Here is a 24384-nt window from a genome sequence, read left to right as displayed (position 1 = left end):
CCTTACTTATAGAGTACTGAATATTAAAATTCACACCAAGAGGGTTTGATTCTAAAGTTAATGAAAAAAGTTCTGAACACAATTCCTTTAATTTTAAGCTAAAACATTATTGTTACAAGTGTATATTGGGGTATGTGTGTATGTGTGCAGGTGTGTGTGTGTGTGTGTGTGTGTGTGTGTGTGTGTGTGTGTAGCTTAGAAGATGACTCTGTGGAGTTGTTTCTATCCTCCTGTTTTTGCACATGCTCCCACAACCAAACTCAGGCAGTCAAGCTTGCTCAGCAGGCCATCTCACTACCACAGTACCATTTATTTTAATCATTTTAGGTTTGCCCCTGGTTTGTTTTTGTGGGAAATGTTTGGAAATGAGCGAGATGACTGAACCACTTGGAAATTATCTTTAAAAGGAATCCACCCAAAAGTTACCTGTCTCTAAAGGAGAAAATTCCAAGAGACATTTCATAGCAGAGATTAAATTGTTGTTTCTTCTCTCCTCCCATGTGGAATTTCTCTTCCAACATTCTTAATTCTTCCAGCCTCACTTTGGGAGAGCTATGATGTATATAGACTTGAGGTGACTTTGCAAAACACGTGGCCAGATTTCTCTGTATTCTAGCTGAAGAACTAGGTTCAAAGACACCTTAATGATTCAAGACTGTATCACCAGTTGAAGTTAAAACCAACATTGAAGTTTGTTCCTTCTTAGGGCACTTAATGTATGATCTTAAAATCATTCACACCTTATGATTGCTTTGCTGTTTCAAAATCTACTGACTATTTGGGGAACTTGCATGCAATGCCATGCTTTAAGTATTTGGATTATGTTTAGTGAATTCAGGCTAATATTAAATATACATAGCTACTCTTTGGACTTGCCTATGATCTTATCCACAGAAATGTCCTTACCTTTATATTTAAGCCAATATTCAGTTCAATTTTTGTCATATTTCAACTTTTGAGTCAGCAAATTTCTGATGCATTTTTTAAACAGAGATTGGCAGGAAATTGCAGACTATTTACTAAAATAGAGATGTTTTAATATCATTTGTCCCCAAAATGTCTAGTTTAGAGAAGCTCCAAAAGTTAATAAAAAATGCTAGATTTTACAACAAGACAGTCTTTTTATACACACCAAAGAGCAAGCAGTGCTGTGAGAAGAGGAACTGCACAGGACTGCAATGTGGAGACAGCCAAGTCACTTGTGGAATTATGGAAGCAATGGAAATGCTAGGCAAATTTAAGAATTACTTTTCTTTTTTTTAGTGTAAGGAAAATACATTAAGAGTACTAGCAAGTAGGACAAAGGGACTGGCAGCAGCACAAGACATCCATTCTCAGTAGAAAGGAGATTTATTTGCACCAGAGGGACAAAGGGCAGGGAATAAGAGACAGGACAGGAGGTAGAGGACAAGGGAGTAGAGGGAAAGGAACCAAGTCGGGGGATATTTGTCCTAGGGAACAACACACCGCCTCTGGATAGAGAGGAGACAGACTTGACCCATAGGCATATGGCAGTTTATAAAGGTAAAAGGGGAACCACCCTCCTAGGATGAGGTGTTTAATTTTAATTGGGTGGGCTTGTTAGTTAGGGCAGTCAAAGGGGGCTTTTGACTGCTGGATGACCTTGATAGTCAGCCTCAAGAGAAGGCTAGCTTTAGGAATGTAATCTAAGTGCTTTTTTAGCAAGGCAGAGGGAATGGAGGAGATGGGCAAGGCCTTCCAGAGCCATATTTACCTTGCTAAGGCTGGCTAGAGTCCCTTTGGGGGAGAAATGATACCTATAAAGTTCATTTCCCCCAGAGAAGGTGTAGATTTGTTACGGAAAAGTGAGGAAAAAATACCCAGAAGTAGGAGGGGCACCTAGGGATGGCTAGGACCCTACTGACCCCACTTTAACAGTGGAATAATTTGAGCAAGTTGAAGTCCTAAAGCCTATGTTAGCTAGCTTTCTATCACTGTGAAAAATTACCTGAAGTTGCCAGCTGCCAGGGAGGAAGGCTTTGTTTTGACTGGTGGTTTCAGGGATTTCAGTCTGTGGGTCACATGACTCTATGGTTGTGGTCCCATCAAAGCAAAGAGCACTGTAGCAATAGAGCAAGTCATAGGAGAACTGTTGACCTCTTAACTGCCAAGATGCATAAAAGAGAAAAACGAAGGAGGAAGCTTAGGTCTCAATATTCTTTATAAGGATATGCCCCCAAGGCTCCGCCTACCAGAGGTCCTGCTGCCTGCTAGTATTGCTGCAGGCCGGTGACCAAGCCATTGACATATGGGTCTTTGGAGAACATTCTAGAACCAAATTATAGTAAAGCCCAAGGGGGAAAATAATGGGTATTTTTGATTTACATTCTCTGCATCTAACATGAGTTCATATGTTGCATTGGAGAAAATCCAGTTTCCTGCTTTTTATCAAAAGCTTTCTATTTCTGTCCTACATTAAAAAAAAAATGTGCTCTAAGGGAAGCATCGATGATCTCATTCAAGAAAGGGAACCTCGGTTCCTTAAACCATAGTACCTCTTGACATTGTCTGGTGTGTTTGTAGATCTGTGATGCTTAAATCTTAATTCTGAACCGGGAGCTATTCACAGGTGTAAGGAAATTGATTGATTGTCTGATCAACTGGAATGAAAGTGATGTATCAGTGGAGACTAGGGCAGTATTCATTCTCTCTCTCTCTCTCTCTCTCTCTCTCTCTCTCTCTCTCTCTCTCTCTCTCTCTCTCTCTCCCTCTCTGCTTGTGTGTGTGTGTGTGTGTGTGTGTGTGTGTGTGTGTGTGTGTGTGTGTGTGTACAGGCATGAGTGTGCCATAGCATGCATATTGAGTTCAGAGGACAGCCTGCAGCCTAGTGTTGGTCCTAACCTTCTATGTTTGACACAAGGTTTCTGTGTACTTCTGGTATATACAAGTGTGCACTGTATATACCAGATTAATTGGGTCACAAGCTTCTGGATGCTATTGTTTCTGCCTCCCACCTTGCCTTAGAAGCTCTGGAATTATGGTGCATGCTACCTGTAATGTCTGGGTCTACATGGGTTGGGGGACTCAAAACTCATGTTGTCACATTTGTGTGGCAAATGCTTTTCTGTTGAGCCATTTCCCCAACCCAACCCAGGATTCATTTTTTCACTCACTACTAAAGCCAGTTTTACTCTTAGAGGGGTGTGTGTGTGTGTGTGTGTGTGTGTGTGTGTGTGTGTGTGTGTGTCTGTCTGTCTGTCTGTCTGTCTGTCTGTCTGTCTGTCTACAGGCATCAGCATACTGGGTCCCCTTGGAGCTAAGGTTATAGGCATTTGTGAACCTCCCAATGTAGGTGATGGGGTCTGAACCCAGGTCCTTTGGTAGAGTAGTAGGCACTCTAAACTGCTGAGTCATCTCTCCAGTCCTCACTGTAATCCATTTTATCTGTTCAGTTAATTAGTGTTTTGGCATTTCTCACATAGAATATTTCCAGCCCCACTTCCTCATATTGTATCTTGAGCTTCTGAGGTGTCATCAATAAGGCTGGGGAAAAATGTTCATTCACAAAAGTGAAATGCTGTCAGCGAGCACGGCTACAGGGTCTCCTACCTCCTTACCCAGACTTTTACAATAAAGCACACTTCATTCTTCTGCAGGAGCTTCAGAGGGACATCGAGAAACACAGTACAGGTGTCGCCTCCGTCCTCAACTTGTGTGAGGTCCTGCTACATGACTGTGACGCCTGTGCCACTGAGGCCGAGTGTGACTCCATCCAGCAGGCCACACGGAACCTGGACCGGCGTTGGAGGAACATCTGTGCGATGTCCATGGAAAGGAGACTCAAGTGAGCTGGCATGTGCAGTCACAGACAAAACAAACACACACAAACTAAACAAGCTCCATCCATCTTTCCATTCATTGTATCTACAGTTTACTATTTTCCATTGGTTAGCAAGTCCAAAAATAGCCTTGGCTTCCCCAAAATTGCCACTACCTACATATAATAGGAAATATAACTAGGCAAGGAGGTACTATAACAAGTCAATTTATATTGGAATTGACATTTTAAATATTACATAGAACAATTAAAATCTGTGCTTAAGAAGTAAGTACAACTTTATGGAATTTATAGTTATAGAAAGGTAACATTCTTTTATTAAAACCCTACTCTCTTTGTAATGTTAAGTGCAATAAGCCAGGCATAAAAAAAAGAAAAGATAAATATTTCATGTTGTCTCTAGATCTAGATTTAGAACTCTATATGTAAATTTATAGATGACATTTATAAATCTAGGTTTAAATGTATCGATAACACACATATATATATATCTACATTTAAATGTATAGATTGCATACATGTTTATATATAGGCCATGAGAGTAGAAAGTGGGACTAAGAGAGGAAGATGGAGTGTAGAAAGGTGGGGGATAAAAGGAGTAACAGAATATACATGACCTGAACATGGGAGGAAGTGTTTAGGAGAAAAGGGGGCCAGCTAGAGTGGGAGAGCCTTAGGGGGATAAATAAGCAGCCCGGTGGTACACATACGTGAAAGCAAGCCTTATAATGAACTTTCTATGCTACTCTTATTGACCAATAAACACTTTTACTTTTAAGCCCTTTGAAAATGCCAGCGGCAAAAACTCGTGCACGATTACCACAAAATTACCTCAGTGGCCTAAAGCTGTACTGCTCTCTGGCCGGTCCCCAAAGAAAGCTCTGTTGTCTTGTCAAGGGTAACTATTATCACTCTGAGTCTGATGTTGGCCTTAAAGGAAATTTCCAACTTCAGTTTTATTTAAGGGGTACACTGGCCTGAGCACACAGTCCACATGCAGGGTTTCAAACCTCCCGGCAAACACCAAGGCTGCTCATGTAATGTACTTTAACATCCAATTTGACTAATTCCCAATTCAGAGCTGCAGGGCATGTTTTTAAACCAACAGCTGTTTTATTTTAGCTCCAACAGCTGTCTGTCCTTTTCTCTGGGCGGTTAGTCTCAAAGCTGTTATTGTTGCGCCGGCCAGTTGCTTGCTCGGCACCCTTAATCCTGGTTGAAGGCATCAGATAGGGTTGTGATCACCAAGGGCCTTAATCACAGGGGTGTGTTCTCCCATCCTCTGCCTCAGAATTGAAGAGACATGGCGACTGTGGCAAAAGTTTCTGGATGACTATTCTCGTTTTGAGGACTGGCTGAAGATTTCAGAAAGGACGGCTGCATTCCCCAGTTCCTCTGGGGTACTCTATACAGTTGCCAAGGAGGAGCTGAAGAAGTTTGAGGTGATTCAGAATCCCAAATATTCACTGTTTATTCTGCTATGATACTGGCCAGCTGGTAGCTGGTGCTGCAGGGCATGAACTGACGAATGTGCCACATGTTATCTGTTGAAACAGCTGGGGAACAGCTTGGCGGCCATGGGTAGCATGTCTTGTGAGTAGATCAAGAATGGTAAAGATTTTAATCCAAAATTATCAGAATTACAAATAAGATAATAATAAAAGTGTTAGCCAAATGCAGTGGCAAATTTTCATAATTCCAGCACTTGGGGTCTTGAGGCAGGAGGATCTCAAGTTGAAGGCTAGCTTGGCCTACCTATATTCTGTCTAAAGAAGGAAGAGCGGAAGGAGAGAGGAAAGGAAAAGAATTCTCTTAGAAAACAAGACTCACAGTTCCCCCCAAACCTCATGGCACTATTCTTATTTCAGAATTCTTTATAATTATCTATCTCCTCTAAGATTAAATATGACTATTTCCATACTATGAGAATCTCCTGTAAACATAGTCTCTCAATTATTTTAACCTAGTGAGAGTGGGTATAGATAAACATATGTGAGGAAGAAGACCAGCCAGAGTCTGGAGGAAGGGAAGGTGAAGCACACTGGGAGGGAGGTAAAGAAAGGAAAAGCACATTGAATTGGACAAGCAGAAATGTCCTTCATGCGCTAGCTCAAAACATTAAATCATTGGACATATGGGAATGATTTTGATCACTGATAACATAAAGTGGGGCCAAGAATTGAACATTGTCATAACCCACTTTGAATAAAACAGCAGAGGGTGGTGCTCTTCTTGAGTCATGAAAACTTTTAAGTGACCAAGAGATGGAAATAGCAGTGGTTAATTACGTTTAGAGAGCAATCATGAAATCATCCCTTGAAAGCTGTTTGCCTTCTTCACAATCCAGGTCTGCTCTGTAGCTACGTGATACCCTGAACTCGAACAGCTCCTGATGCTGATTTCTGTAGACACTGGTGTGGGTGAAACAAACCATTCTGTACACACATTGATACACACGTGTGCCTGTGTACCCACGTGTTTCTGACATGCTCTAACCAGTCCTTACTTGTATCTTATTAGTAATTTTTCCTCAGCCTTCCTCAAGATGTTTATAAATAGAACTATCTTTTCAGCCAAGTCCATAAATGACTCCATCTTTCTCTTGTGACATCAGTGAACCAAGCCTTGAGCTACTGGAGGAAAAATGAAATTTTTTCTTGTTCTTGTCTAACTTACAGATCTGAATCCTAGATGGAGAGCTATCTGACTGTAATAGTGTTCGGTGATGCTATGTGGAATAAGTAAGAGTGATTCTGAATAGATTCACATGAAACTATATCACCAAATCCAGAAAAAGAAAAATGCCTCTGTAAAAAGTTTTCTCTATCAAAAAGCCACCATAAACTGCCGAAGAATCCAGGTCACTCGAGTGCTAGTGGGAGTGACCCTGTCCTGTGTCTTGTAGCTCTCTGCTTTGTAAAGGTTAAAGCCTTTCCTAATTGGCTTATACCACAAAGCAGATTATATGAGATCATTCTTGATGCTATTTTGGACTCAGATTTTATGAGAAAAGATACTCAGATGGCCAGCACTGAAATCACTGATTTTTTTTTTTGATCACTTCTCATGATTCTTATACTTAATTTTCTTACAGGTAGAAAATGTTACAGAAACAAAATTCTGTTTAAGGATCATCCATTCAACTGCATAAATGTTTGCGAAGGTTCTGGGTATGCTAGGATGCTGTCCCTGAGTGCTGTACCATCACCCGAGTGGGCAGATCTATACTCTGACTTTAGCAACAAACGTTGAACCCACTTAGCACTTCCTAAACTTTCAGGACTGAAGGTTAGATCTGCCAGGATTGGTGTCTTAAGGCTCTCAGAAGCAAGGCATTTACAGGGCAGGCATGTGATCTGTGAGTGGTATGAGGGGCCAAGAAAAAGAGACGTGCGAGACATCCATGAGCACAGTTCAATGAACCATTCATAACATTTGGGTGGGGGCTGGGATAAGAATCAGTCGCAAACCATGGTGCATGAGTTTGGGGCGAAACTCTCTCTCACGTGAGTGGATATTTGTTTGGCCAGTGCTGTGCTCCGCAGCAGGGACAGAACAAAGTGTCAGCAACCACAGGATTTCCACTACAGGCCATGTCCTTGAGGGCAGAACATCCATGTCGTATGCCAAGATAACAACTCTGGCATCTTTTATGAAAGCTGAACGATTCATCAGCAGAGAAGTAGGACCTGCTTCAAACTTTTTTTTTTTTTAATGGAAAGTTACTTGTGTTTTATACTAAACTGATTTTCTTAAAAGCAGGGTTAACAGCTCACTTTACAGGCACTTCTGCCAAAGATGGTTTCAGTTTGACTCCTAATGGATACAAGGATTAAGGTGATTTCTGCATTTTCAGGAAATTACATATTCTACAACTGAACAGTGCCATTTTAAATATCACTTCTCAGTACGGACACAGAAATCTTGAACACTTCAACTTGATGTGTTAATGCATGTATATGTTTTTGTAGTGGTTTCTTTAATGGGAAAATTTGTTTCCAGGTTATTATTTATTTTGTATATTTCTTTTTGTTGTTTGATACAAGGACTCATGTAGCCCAGGCTGGCTTCCAGGTCCCTATGTAGCCTAGGATAACCTTGAACTTCTGATTCTTTCACTTATCCGGCCCCAGCCCCCAGAGTGCTGGGATTACAGATTTGTGCCATCACACATGGCTTAAGTTATATTAATCATTTTTAAAGCTACATTTTATGTGTATGCATGCATCTATATTGTATGCATATTGGTTGTGTATGTATACTCATATACAAATGTATATGTGTATATTTTATCTATGTATGTATTTATTTAAAAGTACAGTGGTACCTTACAGTACTGTTTTCTTTCTGGCTCTTGGCTGATCTGCTATGTCTGTGGTAGTGCCACTTCTGTCCTCCTCCATGAGTCTGCAGTACGAAAACCAAGAAACACAACCCAGAGTCCTTCAAGTATCTCCCACGCTGATTTACTTCTCTGTGACCTCAGGCTTTCCAGCGCCAGGTCCATGAGAGCCTGACCCAGCTAGAGCTGATAAATAAACAGTACCGCCGCCTGGCCAGAGAGAATCGCACGGACTCCGCATGTAGCCTCAAGCAGATGGTCCATGGAGGCAACCAGCGATGGGATGACCTACAGAAGCGCGTCGCCTCCATCTTGCGAAGACTCAAGGTTCTCATTAAGCCTTGTTTGTGATTTAGAAGCTAGAGGACAAGCCCAGACTTTGTCACACAGTAGTGGGACACGCTCTTGGGGACAGTGGTTGTTGGAACAGCCAGAGGGAATCGAGTGGGAAGTGGTATGAGGACAATGTAGGGTGCTCCATACTTGTGAGGAATGGGCTTCCCGGAAGGTTGGAATTGGCTGGGCCATATCAGTATGTGACCGTGGACGTCTTCATGCCTAATGTCTTCCTCTTACTTCCAGCATTTTATTAGCCAGCGGGAGGAGTTTGAGACTGCACGGGACAGCATTCTTGTCTGGCTGACAGAGATGGATCTACAGCTCACCAACATTGAACATTTTTCCGAATGTGACGTTCAAGCTAAAATAAAGCAACTCAAGGTAATGAGTCAGTTATTCTGTAAAATATCAGTGTGAAGGACGCTGACAAGGGAGGGGTTTGCAGATGCTATTGCATAGAGTACAGTGGAGCGCCATTTAAAAACTAGTTCTTTGTGATTGGAAAAATTTTAGAAGACACTGAAAATAACGAATTTTGTTTGCTTATTTGTTTGCTTTTTTGTTTGTTTTATTTTTGACATGGGTTTTCTCTGTGTAGTCCTGGCTGACCTAGAACTCACTCTTTAGACCAGGCTGGCCTCGAACTCAGAGATCAGCCTGCCTCTTCCTCTAGAGTGCTGGAATTAAAGGTGTGAGCCACTATACCCAGCAATGTTGAATTTTTTTTAAAGTGCTCTCTGATTCACCATTAACATGAATACTTTAAAAATACTTTAAAAACTTGGTTGTCAGTGTTAAGATTTTTGTTGCTGTTATTTAACATATCACTTATTCCCAAGTTCTACTGAGAGTTTATATAGCTCCCACTTTCCAGAAAAAGACAACCTTCTTGTGCTTTAATTTCTAAATTACTTTCATTTATCGTATGTGTGTAGCAGGGGCCAGCAGAGTCCACATGCCACAGCATGCATGTGGAGGTCAGAGACCAATTTATGGAAGTTGGCTCTCTCCTTCCCTTATGTGGGTTCCAGAAATTAAGCTCAGTTCTGGCCTCATCTTTGGCGGCAAGGACCTTTACCTGTTGAGCCATTTTGCTGGCCCACAATGCAATGTTCTTATTTGGGGATTTTACTTTACATATTCTACGTTCTTAGAGGCTGAGATAATTTTAAATATATCTCATATCATTCACTAAGTTCAGAACAGTGACTAGGTAGAAACCGTCACTGAAGAGATGTACACTGCATAAAAGAGGGAGTGCCAAGCTTAATCATTTCCAAGACAGTTTCTAAAATTTTATCCCCAGAATAAGCTGGATATAGAGGATCACACGGAGTTGCAGTACTCTGGAGAGTGGGACAAGAGGCTTGCTAAGAGTTGGAGGTTAGCCTTGACTGGGAAGTGAGTTCCAGACTAGTATGGGCTACAGAATGAGAATCTGTTTCAAATAACAACAACAAATGGGTGGTATGGTTATAAACTTCTGTAATCTAAGCACTAGGGAAGTAGAGGCAGGAGGATCAGGAGTTCAAGATCATCTTTGGCTAGATGACAAGTTTGAAATTAGCCTATGCTACATGAGACCCTGTCTTAAAAAACAACAGACTGGATTGTTTATTTGCTTGTGCTTGGAATTGAACCCAGGATATTACAATGCTAAGTGTAAGTTCAATATTTGAACACTTTAACAAGACATTTATACCAATTGGTATTTGGAACTTTTCCTTTTAGCTTCTGGCAGGATCTTAAAGCACATCACTACCCTCCATTCTCCTTGGCAGTCTTTGTTGTTAGTGGACAATTTCAACTCTTCCAGGGTTTAATCTTTTAGTGAGTAAACATCTATCACTTGAAACTTGTCCCCATCTTTGAAATCATATAGAATGTGTGCTAATAATCTTTCCCAGATCCCTCGCTTTTCTTATCAGTATAACTTTGTGTGTTGATGCCTATGTTCTAAAACAACAAAAGAATCATCTAAGAACCTGTAGCCTTAGTCATGTATGACATCTGATGTGCATTATGTGGAATAAACGAAAATGTTCATATCACACCATCATTTTTGCCAGGAGTCACCAGCACTATTAATACCATGATGGCGGTCAGTATTTCTTTGCTATTCTCTACCCACACTGTCTGTGGTGATTATTATTATTTTTTTTTTTATTGCCAAAGGCTCTTTCCTAATGTTTCCACTTCTGACTCCCAGTCTGCCTCAACATTACATTTTACTTTAGAAAACAATTTCTCCATCTTTGGCTTGTCTTTGTATACAGCAAGTCAGATATGCCCTGTATAGTCTTTCTGACACCGTGAGGAACCTGTACCTTACGATGACATCATTTTGAGCTGTGTAAAATTCACATTGTGTTTTACCCTTAGGCCTTCCAGCAGGAGATCTCACTGAACCACAATAAGATAGAGCAGATCATTGCCCAGGGGGAGCAGCTGATAGAGAAGAGCGAGCCCCTGGATGCAGCTGTCATCGAGGAAGAGCTGGACGAACTCCGACGCTACTGCCAGGAGGTCTTTGGACGTGTGGAAAGATACCACAAGAAACTGATCCGCTTGCCTGTATGCAGCACTTGTTTCTTTCTCATTAAATCTAGAGTGAAGTAGGTGTGTGGGATTAGGTAGCATAACACAATCATGAGTCCAGCATTTGGAAGCAGAAAATCTGTGTTTGTGCCAAGCTGTGTTTGTATCAATACCAGCTGGGACAAGTTGCTTTTCCTCACCTCAGTTTCCCCAACTTTTAAAATGGACTTATTCACAGTCACTTCCTTGTAGGGAGAACTGTTTTGTTCATTCAGTGAGTGACTGTATTTTTATAAAGTCTTGTGCAGACTGTGTGCCATACCTCTTCTATGGAGGATGAAGTAGCTTTGAGAAAAAACAACAAGGAGATGAAGTAAGAGATGTGAGCAATTGCTCAGATCATGAGCTTATTTTTGGATAAGTCTTTTCCCTCCATGTTTTTTCTACTTGCCCTCACAATCTCATCTCATTTGTAGAGGATTTGCTAGCCAAGCATTTGAACTTTTCTGTGATGAACCATGTTTTGTGTCTAGCATATGGAACCAGATGGATAATGTGCCATTATGTGCCAGTTGAATTGGAGGCATGCTACTTAATCCTTTATTTGTATTACTTTTTATTTAATTTTTGTTTAATACTATTTAGTTTCCTATAATCATCCCTTAGAGGGGGTTTTAATATAGTCCCACCCTGCCAATGATACAACTGAGGCTGAAATAGATGAATCTATAAGGTATTTTGAAAATGTCTTAGTTAGGGTTTGTATTGCTGTGAAGAGAGACCATAACCTCGACAACTCTTATAAAGAAAGAACATTTAATTGGGATGACTTTCATTTTCAGAGGTTTAGTCCATTATCATCATGGTGTGACATGGTGGCATGCAGGCAGACATGGTTCTGGAGAATAGCTGAGAGTCCTACATCTTGACTGGCAGGCAATAGGAAGTGGTCTGTCTCACTGGGTATAGCTTCAGCATAGGAGACCTCAACGTTGCACGTGTCTTCCAACAAGGCCACATCTACTCCAACAAGACCATACCTCCCATTAGTGACACTTCTATTGGGGGGTCATTTTGTTTCAAACCACCATAGAAAGTAATCAGAAAGTTCTTCCATATTTGATGGTAAAGTTAAGTCCTTTCTGGTCAGCAGGATGTGCTGGCATTTGCTGAAGGTCACACCTCTTTGGAGTAAGAGGAAACTCCTATTCCTACAGTAACAGAGTTGGTGTGACTTCCCTTTTAGCTACCGGATGATGACCATGACCTCTCAGATCGAGAGCTAGATCTTGAAGACTCCACGGCTCTTTCAGACCTACGCTGGCAGGAACCCTCTGCAGATGGCATGCCCTCCCCACAGCCTTCCTCCAACCCCTCCCTCTCCCTCCCTCAGCCCCTCCGGAGTGAGCGGTCAGGGCGAGACACTCCAGCCAGTGTGGACTCCATCCCCCTGGAATGGGACCATGATTATGATCTCAGTCGGGACCTGGAGTCAGCATCACGAACTCTGCCCTCAGAAGATGAAGAGGGCGAGGAGGACAAGGAGTTCTACCTCAGGGGAGCCGTTGGCTTGTCAGGTAGGAGAGAAAGCTTCCTGTTGAGAATCTGTGTGAGGGACATACTAGCTACATGGACTCACTTCCCTGAAGATGTGCTATGTAAGTGCTGTGTATACGCATGGTCACACAGGGACATGACAGGATACCTGTCCCAGGGCGGGGTAGAGCATTTTGAGTGAGACAAGAGGGATAATGATGAGTCTGTGAGGTGAACATAGCAGTGCTGAGGAAGGAGGAGGAAGAGGAGCCCCTGCCAGGTTTGTGATCAGCTTTGGTGCCTTGGTCACCTGAAGTTTGTCAAGAATGATGTCATTGGAAGGCATAGAGCGGGAACAATGGAAACTGGAAAAGTGAACCAGTGTCTGGCATGAAGTCACCAGTTCACTATGGAGAGGAGTTTGGCCTTTATCCTGAAGGCTATAGGGATCCACTGCAAGATGAAAGGAGAGGTGACTGGCTGTATGTTTTCATAGTTTATTTGTATGTAGGCTCCGCGGGTAGAATACAGATTGGAAATGAGAGAGTTTAGATGGGTGTTGTTGATGAGCAGTGATGATGATGATCTATAAGCCCGGATTAAAGAAACAGCCCTAGGAAGGGGTGATAAATCGTGAGAAATGAGTCTCCCCTTACCAGCTATGTGAAGAGAGAGGGAGGAGGCTGTGGCTTCAGCATCTAAGTGGAAGATGAAAGTGGTCCTGGGCTCTGAGGACAATGAGGAACAGAAAGCATGGTAAGCTGGGCGAGGGAGGCAAGTTGTGAAACAGTGGAGGTACAGACATCAGTTGTATTCATCCCTAGTTTGAAGTGTTCATAGGATTTCCAGACCCTACCGTTTAGAAATAGATGCATGGGTCTAGATCTCTATCTAAAGACACGGTAGGACTTCTCCTACATGTAACTAGGAATTCTCTTAGTGCATGGGAGGAATCATGCAAACAGAGCATCTAGAGAGAAGCAGGGAGAACAAAACAAAACAACCTAAGAGGACCTTAAGAAGGTAAGCAAAAACAATAAATAATCAGAGAACCGTGCTGTCCATCATGCCATATACCATGTGGCCCTCAGCCAATGTGACTAGAAAGCACTCAACTGTGACTGCTATAATTGACTATTGATAAAAAAAAGAAAATGCCCTTATAGTCATGGACCAAATTTCAAGACTTAGTACGAAGAATGAATGGAAACTATTAGTGCTGTGCATATTGATTAAACACCACGTATTAGCATTAAACCCACCCACCTGTTTATTACTATTCTAATGTGGCTATCAAGCCCTTAAATTTTCCTATATGGCTCACATACAGATATAGGAAGTAGTGCTCCTCTAAAAGCTGTCTTTGAGGAAATTCCTGTTCTTATCCAGGCATGGTTTCATGAAACTGTAACTCTATCATTCAAGAAATGGAGACAGAAGGATCAAGAGTTCAGAATAATCTTCTGCTACTGTATTAGTTACTATTTCGTGCTGTGATAAAACACCATAACCAAAAGCAACTTAAGGAAAAAGAGTTTACTTTGGCTTGTGTTTCCAGAGGGATCAGGATCCATCATGGCAGAGAAGGCATGGCATGGGAGTAGGAGCCTGGTTGTCTTCCATACACAGGAAGCAGAGCCTGAGAACAGGAAGTAGGATGAGGCTCTAAACTCATCAAAGCCTGCCCCCCCCCCCCCCCCGTGTTGTACTTCCTCTAGCAAGGCTCCACTCCTAATGGTTCCACAGCTTTCTCCTTAAAGCAACACAAACTAGGGACCCAGTGTTCAGATACATGAGTCTATGGGAGCATTTCTTATTCACGCCACAACAGCGGCGTAGTAAGCTGGGGACTTGAAGCTTTTGAGACCTTCTCTCAAAGCAAACATGCCAACAAAGGAAATTTCTCTTCTGCCACTTAATGTCTTTCTAGGTTTGCATGAGGAGCCACATTCCTCTAGACACTTGTTTTCTCATCTATGAAATGGAAATAATACTACCAGGCACTCTCATGGTTCCTGTGAGGACAAAAGAGCTTTAAGCCATGGCTGGCTTAGAGAACACTCAGTCGATGTGAATTCATTACAGGAAGCCTTTGGCGGGAGCATTCGCCCTCTCCCCTCCATGCCAGTGTCAGCGTCTGTCAAGAAGGACTCATTTTTTTCCCCTCTTAGGCAAACTACTTTCCCGCCACCAGGGAGTCAAGGTGTCCAGCACAAACCTGTCAACTTAGACTGTGCTCTTTTTACAGATGTAGTGATCCCCGAGAACCCCGAGGCCTATGTAAAACTCACAGAAAATGCAATCAGAAATACTTCTGGTAGGCACAAAGAATGGGATCGAGCCCCCCACGCAGCCTTACAACAACCCCCCTTCTCTCAGTGCAGCTTCCCTGCCTCTCACAGCTTTGGGGCTGGAGCATGCCAAGGCACAGCCTTTCTCTCTTCCTCCCGCATTAGGAAGTTGATCAACAGCAAGAATATGATCTCCATAACCATGCCATGAAATAGCTTCTCAGCTTACAAGTGCTAATCAGTGTCATTACAGAGAGAGCTCAGTGCCCAGGGACAGTTGAGAATATAAGAGGCTAAAGTTCTTGCCGAGCCTGTGTGCTCTTGTCTACCTCTCTGTGGTCACTAGCTGTGATCTGCCATTTGCTGGGCAAGTGCCACTGGGCACACCCCCCACCACAGCCTCTTATGAGGGAGTGAACAGGCTTCAGCTGATGAACCATTTCCTTTTCCTTTAAAAAGTATTACCTCCTCAAATGAGAAATGTCAGCCATTGATATCGTAGTCCTTAGATTGCTGTTTAATAGAACTGTGCAGGAGAGTTGGAAAGAGAAACCAGTTTGGTTCAAGGTCGCACAAGACCCTGTCCATACTTATCACACTGAAGGTCTGGGTCAGTGTTTGGGGCGTGTCAGACCATCAATATGAGACCATCAAACAGTCATAGGCTGGTTTATAGCAGTCTGAAGTTTTGAAGACAAACACAAGGGCAGAAACCAAGCTAGCTTCACAGGGACTTCCAGCTAGTGGCCACTCCTGTGTAGATTTAGGAATATATTTTATGAAGCTTAACTTACTCATTGTTTGCACCCAATCTTAGTGCTCCTCGGGTGACCAATTTCCTTGTTCAGCAATGAATGGAATGTGTGTGCAGATATGTTCCTGCAAACACATGCACACAGGCACACTATAAGTTCAAAGCTCTTAAGAGGAGATGAGCCAGGACCCAGGTAGTGTGTGCGGAGTAGCATGCCCAAGAAGAGACAGAATCTTAGCTTGTTCCTGGTGTACTTTCAGATATCCTATAAAAAGCAAAGTGCTCCTCTCTGCGTGTCTATTCTGAGTTAGCCTGTTCTTGGTTAACTTGAATAAAATGATGCCACCAGGTATTTCAATCACCCTGGTATCTCTGAGGTGCACAAAGGAAAATCTGAGGTTGATTCCTTCCCTGCTAGCTAAGTGAGCATGGGATACACCTATCTCCTGGTGCCTGGGACATGGCTGGTACCTCTTCAGGTCACTGGGAAGGCCTTCCACTGTGTCTAACACTCAGATTGCCATGGGACTGGCTGGAGGAGGGAGCTGACACTCAAGGCTGTTCGGGATCCACTGCAGAGCTCTTTGTCAAGCCCAGGCTGCTGTCTCCTTAGGAAGCACACTCACTGGCTTGGCTCCTTACATGTCTAACTCTCTGGCAGGGCAGCACTAAATCCACTTTATTATTGTCCCATCACACAGTCTTTCTGCTTGGCTATAGCCTAAATGCTTTCTGGGGCCCTCACTTGACAATTTTGAAAGAAGCCAAACATCGAGATCCCTTAAAGACTCTTAACGGTTGACCCCACAGGGGATCCCATGTCATTGGAGTCACAGATGAGGCAGCTGGACAAAACCCTGGATGACAGCCGCTTCCAGATTCAACAAACTGCAAATATCCTCAGAAGCAAAACTCCCACAGGGCCAGACCTGGACACCAGCTACAAGGGCTATGTGAGTATTCCAGCCAGTGTCCTCCTGACCTGGATCTGGATTATAACTCTGACCCAAAACAGCCCATCTGTCTGCAGCATGAGGGCTCCTTGAGGTCTCAGGCACAGTGGTGCCCTTGAACTCATAGACACGGATATGGGAGACAAAACCCCATTGCTTGAAATTACTTTTTGAAAGGAATTGATCTGTTTGTAGACCTTGAGTCCACTGTCATGACTAACCTGTTGCTTTTCACCAAGCATCTAGTAGGATCCATTTAGCTGAAGACAACAAAATCCTATCACTCCCAAATATCACAGGGTGCCAGTCCAAATTCAGCTAATAAATTTTGAACCGAGGTCATTCTAGATTATTAACATGAGATTTTTGTTGGTGGTGGTCTTTTGGTTCTTTTGACTTCGTATAATGACCTTGGGAGTATTTGTAATCTTCTATTTTTGATTTGAGGGGATTTTTGCAACACCGGGAACTGCACCTTGCATACATAAGCTGATGTACCACTAAGCTACATCCCAGCCCCACCTTCTTCATTGTGGGTGCTGACTAGGGCAAACTGCCAGGGATTCCTCATCTTACCAGTTCTGCATTTTCAGTTGCTAGTATGTACTGTAAAAATCTATTTATTCTAGTCACTGACCGAAGAATATTTTTGTCAGCCACATAGCCTATATTTACTTTACATGGTAAATTTTAAAGTGAATCCCTCCCCCAGCTCTTAGTCAAAAGGAACGGAAAGTTAATTCCTAGCGGTCTCATCACATCTCACATGCTCTCCATCTTGGAATCAGGGAAAAGAAAAAGCTGTTCTAGCTGCACATGATGTAACCCACCCCCCAGTCAACTTCTCCATCATGAAACCTCTTTTGAAAGTGCAGTATACAGGCTGGAGACGTGGCTCAGTGGTAGAGTGTTTGCCTAGTGTGCTCAAGGACCTGGGTTCAATCTCCAGCACTGTAGATGATAAAAATCAAGTGTAGCATAGCTTTATGATGACTGTGTTGACATCACCAAGATGACACTTCACCTCAACCAAGATTAACAAAAAAGTAACTCAAAGACACTGATTGTGAGAAACATTGACAGGTAAGATTACACTCCACTGACAAAAATGTGTTGAAGTTTCTGTTCTGTTTCATTTTACCTTGTGTTATTTTGCTTCCCTTTATTTTGAGGCAAGTTCCTGTCATATAGCCAGGCTGGTTTCCAAACACCTGATCTGTCTCTCACTGTCCACTGAGAGCTAGGGTTATCTTCATGTGCCACCACATCTAGCTATATAACTTGTGCTTTCAATATTTGAATACTGTATGTGTATTACAAATGGATCTCGGAGTTTTTCTTTGAGGTTTGAATTTAGTCCCTTGTGACTATTAAACATGGCTGTAAAATTTCCCACAAAACAACTGGCTTTTGTATTGCTCTGAACTCTTAAATATTTCAGTTATTTAATGTACAAGTTGTTCCCGTGAGATTTGTGGTACTGTTAGTGTTTCTACAATTAGGTTTGTGAGAGGGAAGGAAGAAACAACTTGCCCAAAATCAGATATTGCCTTGCTAGTTGGGGACTCTGGGCTTTAAATTCCAGATCAGCTTGATCTGTTAAGATGCATATAAAACAATGGTTCTCAACCTCCCTAATGCTGTAACCCTTTAATACAGTTCCTCATGCTGTGCTGACCCCCAACCATGAAATTATTTTCATTGATACTTCATAACTGTAATTCTGCTAGTTATGAATCATATTGTAAATATCTGTGATTTCTGATGGTCTTAGTTGACCCTTGTGAAAGGGTCACTCACTCCCCTTGGGGGTCACGACCCACATGTTGAGAACCACTGATGTAGAAGTTCTGAAGGTTTCATATGTCTATCCTGCACGCAAAGTGTGTCTTTAGGATTTGTGTGTGTGTGACTTGTTGACACAGCATAATTTTTAATTCTATTTATTTTGACTGGAGTGACCCCGAGAAGTAAAACACAGCCACTGCCCTATTGAAGGACCACAAAGATGCTTTCCTCAAAGCACTTGGTGCTCATGGGGACTGTGGTGACAGGGCTGTTTTTGTGTGTGTGTAAACAGATGAAGCTGCTGGGGGAATGCAGTGGCAGCATAGATTCCGTGAGGAGACTGGAGCACAAGCTGGCAGAGGAAGAGACCTTTCCTGGCTTCGTTAACCTCAACAGCACCGAGACTCAGCCAGCCGGTGAGTGCGCTGTCCCCTGCTCCAGAGTGTGACACACAAGATCTCAGATCACTGTGTCACACCAAGTCCCACTGAGCTGCTTAGCCTCCCTCTATACCATTTTATTCCACGATAGATGAGGGAGACAGAGAGTGCTATAGTGTGCCTGCTGCTCCATTTATTTGAATGCTTTTCTGGTCTACATTGTCAGTGTCTTGTATATGTTTTCAGAGTGCTCTGTAGAAAGAAGTCAAGGATGGATTGACCTCACACTCTGTTACTCCTTCATAAAGCTCGTCACATTGTTAAATTCCGTGTAGCAAATGTGCTTTACACCATTGTCATTAGAGAAATATAGGAAAGCATAGCCATTGCACCCATTTAGCTGTGATTTACAGGAGATAGCAGAAATGATCAGAGGCATTAACTGTCCCTTCTGTTGCCCTTTGAAGTTAGCCACCAGGTATCTCGAAAGTGTTTGCTAAACCTTACTGTTGTAGAACTCCTCCTCACTGTTGTGTGTATGCCCTGCCAGGCGTGATTGACCGCTGGGAGCTCCTCCAGGCCCAGGCACTGAGCAAGGAGTTGAGGACGAAGCAGAACCTTCAAAAATGGCAGCAGTTCAATTCAGATCTCAATAACATCTGGGCCTGGCTAGGTGAGACTGAGGAGGAACTGGACCGGCTCCGGCACCTGGCACTCAGCACTGACATCCACACCATCGAGTGTCACATCAAAAAGCTCAAGGTAGCTCTCCTTGCCTTCCTTTCACCAGCCAGAAAGACATGGTCATGTGTAACAGCTAACACATTTGTTTGTGTGTGTGTGTGTGTGTGTGTGTGTGTGTGTGTGTGTGTGTGTGTGTGTGTGTGTGTGTGTGTAGGCATGTTTATGTAGGCACAGAAGTGTGTGTGTGTGTGTGTGTGTGTGTGTGTACATGCTTGTAGAGACCAGAGGACAATCTCACTTCTGTATTCATCATTTTGGTTGTTGAGGTTTTCTGTTTCTTTGTTTTTCTTTTTTGAGACAAGGTCTCTTGTTGGCTAGAATGTATCAAATGGCTATGTTGGCTACCCAATGAGCTTCAGGAATCTACCTGACTCTGTCTCCCCATCACAAGGATTATAAACACACCCCACCATATCCTGTTTGGGGGGGGCAGGGGGTGTGCGTGAGCATGTGCATTATAGGGATCAAACTCAGATTCTCATACTTACACAGTGAATCATTCATCTACTGACTGTGCCATCTCCCAGCCCATCTTTCATAACCTCTGCCTCTAATTCTTCACTTCCTCAGTGCTAGTATTTAGGCATCTGTACTGGCCTGCCTTTGGAGTTCTGACAGGATACGCCCTCAGCTGTTGCTGCTAAGAACACCACCTTTGCATATTAACTATGTTCCCTTTTAAAGGGGCCCTGCCTACCTCCCATCCTCTTCTCTCTTTCTCTCCCTCTCTGTCTGTTCCTCTCTCTCCCCCTCCCTCTCCCTCTGCCTCTTTTTTCTCTCTCCTGCTGCTCCTGTCCCTGAAGGCTGGTCTCTCCCCTCCCCTTTCCATTTTTACAATCCTTTCCCCTTAATAAAAAACCCCTCCACTTGAACTCTGTCACATGGTGTCTTTGCAACAGCCAGAAAGTATGTGGGTTAGTGTTCTGTGCAGTGTGACAGAATGCATAATGTAAACAACCCTATAAAAGGTAGGCGGTGGCCTACCTTGAGTTCGTGCACATGAGCATGATGGTGGCAGGTACATGTGGAGAGGGATGCTGTTCACTTCATAGCAGTCGGGCAACAGTGCAAGAGGAAGTAGCTTGGGACAAGATACATCCTTTGAAGAAGACACTCATGTAACTGTTTCTACTAGTTAGGTCCTAGCTCCTAAGTTTCCAAGCTTCCCAAAGTAGCACCCCTAACCGCTGACCAAACATTCAATACCAGGAGACCGTTGGGGACACTTCACATTCAGATAACGTTTAACAGAAATGAACAGAATGCTCTCCTCTCCTCGATTGTTTGAAACCCAAGTTGTTCATAAAGTTGGGTTTTAAAAGTTAAAAGAAGGCCCACGTTATATAACAATCTACCGTGTAAATTACCACTTAGAGCTTAATAAATTAGTATTTTAAGGAATGATCAGTGAGGTTCAATAAAGGACCTGGGCCCTCTAGAACCTATTTGATTTCTTTCCAAGGGGAATGCAGGTCTTATCAGAGTCTTGCATATCTCTGTGTAGTACTGGAGAGAAATCCTTCCCAAGATCACTTTAGTGTGAGTCTGTGGGAGAAATCATTTGACCGTCTCCAATTTGCCACCATGACAAAAGCTATCGCATAGTAATGAGTAAAGCCATACAACTCCAGAGTGTTGAGATTCTGTGGTCAAATACTGGCATCTAATTTTGGCTTGGGCTGGTAGAGTGCACAGATATTGTCCTTTAATTACAGGTCTGATTCCTGGACATCCTCTTCACACCGTTGCAATCATTAGTGGAACCCCCTACAGACTTGGGGCTTCATTTCTTCTTGGTAGCTCTGTAGCTCCTGTGATTTTTGACTGTTGGACATCAAAAATAGTTTCTCCTCAGAAACAAACCTCCTGGCATAATAAGCATGCTCTCTCTGAGTTCCTTTGGTCTTTAGTATGTACTATGCATCTTGTATTGATGTTATTGTGGTCTTTCTTTTGGTGATCATGGTTGATTTCATTTGAACCTTCAGAAGTAGGAATGAATCTTCCTGCACATAAATTCGCATAGTAGCATCTTGGGGGTGCTCTCTAAGCCAGCCCCATGAACCCCAGGACAAGCACAAATGAGAGGTCCAATTTACATACTGAAATGTATTTTTCTCTGTAGTTCCTAGGGTGCTCCTTCTAGGTAGTGTTGAATTATAACCAGGCTCTTTTAAAAGAAGACACGTGCAACAGCCAGAATCTGAGACTTCAGTGAGATGGAAGCAAGGAAGTAAGATCTTGGATGTCAACCTGTGTGGCAAGCAGAAACCACCTGCCTGTCACCTTTTCCCAAACCTCTATCAATAGATCCATTTTGTGTTCTCTGTCAACAGATACTTGGATCAATCAAAGACTTTTCATAACCTCTCAATGTATGATGTCTTTGTGGTGGCATCTGGGGAATCACCACAATTGAGAACCTATAGTAAAAAAAAAAATTGAGTCATTAGGAACATGAAAGAATGAGAAATTGTAAGAAATTACTCTGCTTTAGTGTGTTTTCTAGGATTGCTCACCTAGGATGGGTCTTTGGGGGTTTACCAGCACATAGAGACTCAAATCTAACTGCAGAATTAAGAACTCAAGTTCTTGGTACTGAGATCCCAACTGTTTTGTTTTGTGTTTAATGCACAAAGCCAAAACTCAGTTGCCTGAGAGTTTTGTTTGCTTATTTTGTTGCCTTGTTTGCTTTTTGAAGTCAAACTAAATTGATCGGATCATGAGGTACCCACTGAATTTTCTTCACCATAGCAACAATGGGGCCTATGGCATAGTCAGTGTTAGCTTGTGGGCCAGTGTGTCTGCAATACAGAATACTAGAATCCAATGAGATTTTCACTTCCTGATCACACACAGAGAATTTTGAGTGCCCCTGGTTTAGTGAAATGAGACTATTACTCTTGAAAATGTTCTAAAAAGCCAGTGTCATCCATCTTCAAGCTGTAGAACTAAATCCCTGTTTTGCTTTGCTGTGGTTGACTATTCCTTCATGGGCTTCAGTTATTCTGATTCCTTCATTCATTGAATCTGTATTCATTACTCTCTGCAAGGCTCTTCTTGCCTTGGGAAGTCCTTTCTCCTTTGTGATTTTTAATTGCCATTCCACAGAGCCCTAGCAAACATCCTGGAAATGTAACAGCCAGTCATTTTAACATGTGAAATCTTAAAACATGTGTGTGGGGGGGGAGAGCGGGTGTACATGGAATGCTAATATGGTCCACATCACATGCTATTTGGACTTTTTGAGCCCAACGTATTTTCTTATGTTCCATCCTTGTTGTCAGTTAATATGGAATTGATGCCTTTATTTGCAGTATCATTTTATGTGATATGAAGCCTCCATGCTTTATCTGACTGGCCATCCCGCTCAGGGCATTTTTTAGTGTGTGTATATGTACATGTATGTGTGTGAAGTTGCACATGTGTATATGTGTGTGTGTGTGTGAAGTACAGGGTCACTCTTGAGGTCATTTTGATAATGCTATCTGCCTTTTGTTTGTGATGGGTCTGGAGCTTTACAGTAACTAGGCTACACTGGCTGGGTGTCCTGCAAGCCCCAGCAATCTTCCTGTCTCCACGCCTAGCTTTGGGCTTACAAGCCTACACTACCACACCAGGCTTTTTTACACGGGTTTGGGGGTTGAACTCAAGTTTGTCTTTAACAACAGGGCTCTATCATCAGCTCTTAGTAAAACATTTTCAAGGGTCTTACAAGTGCCTTGTGAAATGTTTTCAACATTGTTCTTACTTGATTGTTCTCCTTAGGAGCTCCAGAAAGCCGTGGACCACCGCAAAGCCATCATCCTCTCCATCAACCTCTGCAGCTCAGAGTTCACCCAGGCGGACAACAAGGAGAGCCATGATTTGCAGGATCGATTATCCCAGATGAATGGGAGATGGGACCGAGTATGCTCTCTGCTGGAGGACTGGCGAGGCCTGCTGCAGGGTGCACTGATGCAATGTCAGGTTGGTAGGGCTTTGGCAAGATGATGACACCAGACTAAATGCTGACTTGCAGTTGCTTGAAGGAGGTGGCTGCTCTTGGAAGCCAGCATTTGAATGACGTAGCTTTTCTTATTAATGGGGAATCTGTACCTGTGACCTGCATTCAAGGAGTTTTGTTTCATCTTCTACCGAGATAAAAAGCCAATGTTCTCACCAAGTTGACAATCCCTCTTTGACTGATTCATTCATTTCATTTATTCACTCAAAACATATTGACCAAACATTTAGGCAGATACATTTTGCATAGCAAGGCGAGCATTACAGATGTTTGTTCATCCATTTATGCCGGCACTTACTGAATTCCCTCTGTGTGCCAGGAAGATCTCCCAGAAGTTAAGATACAGCTTAGCCTCTGCTTCTGTTAAAAAGACAATGGCAACAAAATAGGAGACACTGACAGGATGGCTCAGTGGGTAGGGATGCCTGCCACCAACCTGGAATTCATGTGGCAGAAGGAGAGAATTGGAGTCTGGAAGTTGTCCTCTGACCCCCTATGTGTGTGTCATGGCGTATAAATGTCCCCCTCCTCCCCTAACAAATAAATAAATGCAATAAAAAACATTTAAGGTAAGGAAATAGTTATCCGAGGAATTTATAAACACAGGTATGACAGTAATGGAGAAAAACCACCACAGAAGGTGGGGTGGGGGCAAGAAATCCTGTGGGTATTTGACTAATGCTGGAAGGATGCTGCTCTGAAGGTGTTCCACAGCTGGGAGGTCCATGAAGTGTGCAAAGGTGTTGACTCTCTTAGAGCAGCAGCTAGATGGCTGTGTGGCTGGGTTAAAGCCAGCAAGACAGGAAGTGATCAAGAGGTCAAGGGCCAGGTCATACGGAACAGTGAGGCTCTGCCTGCATTCAGACTGTATGCAAGGGGATAGGATAGGGTATGAAGCCTCCTGGGAAGTGGGT

General features: G+C 42.9%; 1 protein-coding gene across 6 annotated transcripts in view; it reads left to right on the top strand.

Annotated features, from left to right (window-relative positions):
* The window catches only part of Syne1 (spectrin repeat containing nuclear envelope protein 1), a 453101-nt gene that overhangs the window by 415334 nt on the left and 13383 nt on the right, over nucleotides 1–24384 (top strand). For 3 of the 6 annotated variants that reach the window (XM_035440411.1, XM_027401022.2, XM_035440413.1), the window contains 11 exons: nucleotides 3618–3805; nucleotides 5091–5241; nucleotides 8286–8468; nucleotides 8724–8861; nucleotides 10863–11054; nucleotides 12265–12595; nucleotides 14803–14871; nucleotides 16410–16552; nucleotides 18633–18756; nucleotides 19271–19482; nucleotides 23233–23433. In XM_035440411.1, the coding sequence (XP_035296302.1) occupies nucleotides 3618–3805; nucleotides 5091–5241; nucleotides 8286–8468; nucleotides 8724–8861; nucleotides 10863–11054; nucleotides 12265–12595; nucleotides 14803–14871; nucleotides 16410–16552; nucleotides 18633–18756; nucleotides 19271–19482; nucleotides 23233–23433 (1932 nt within the window). The remainder of the gene's footprint in view (nucleotides 1–3617; nucleotides 3806–5090; nucleotides 5242–8285; nucleotides 8469–8723; nucleotides 8862–10862; nucleotides 11055–12264; nucleotides 12596–14802; nucleotides 14872–16409; nucleotides 16553–18632; nucleotides 18757–19270; nucleotides 19483–23232; nucleotides 23434–24384) is intronic. The other 3 variants (XM_027401023.2, XM_035440414.1, XM_035440412.1) reach the window with 1 other exon arrangement.

This window comes from Cricetulus griseus, chromosome 2, assembly GCF_003668045.3.
Source record: "Cricetulus griseus strain 17A/GY chromosome 2, alternate assembly CriGri-PICRH-1.0, whole genome shotgun sequence".
Lineage (NCBI taxonomy): Eukaryota > Metazoa > Chordata > Mammalia > Rodentia > Cricetidae > Cricetulus > Cricetulus griseus.
The sequence above is the reverse complement of the archived record's forward strand: the minus strand, read 5'-3'. Positions and strand labels throughout refer to the sequence as shown.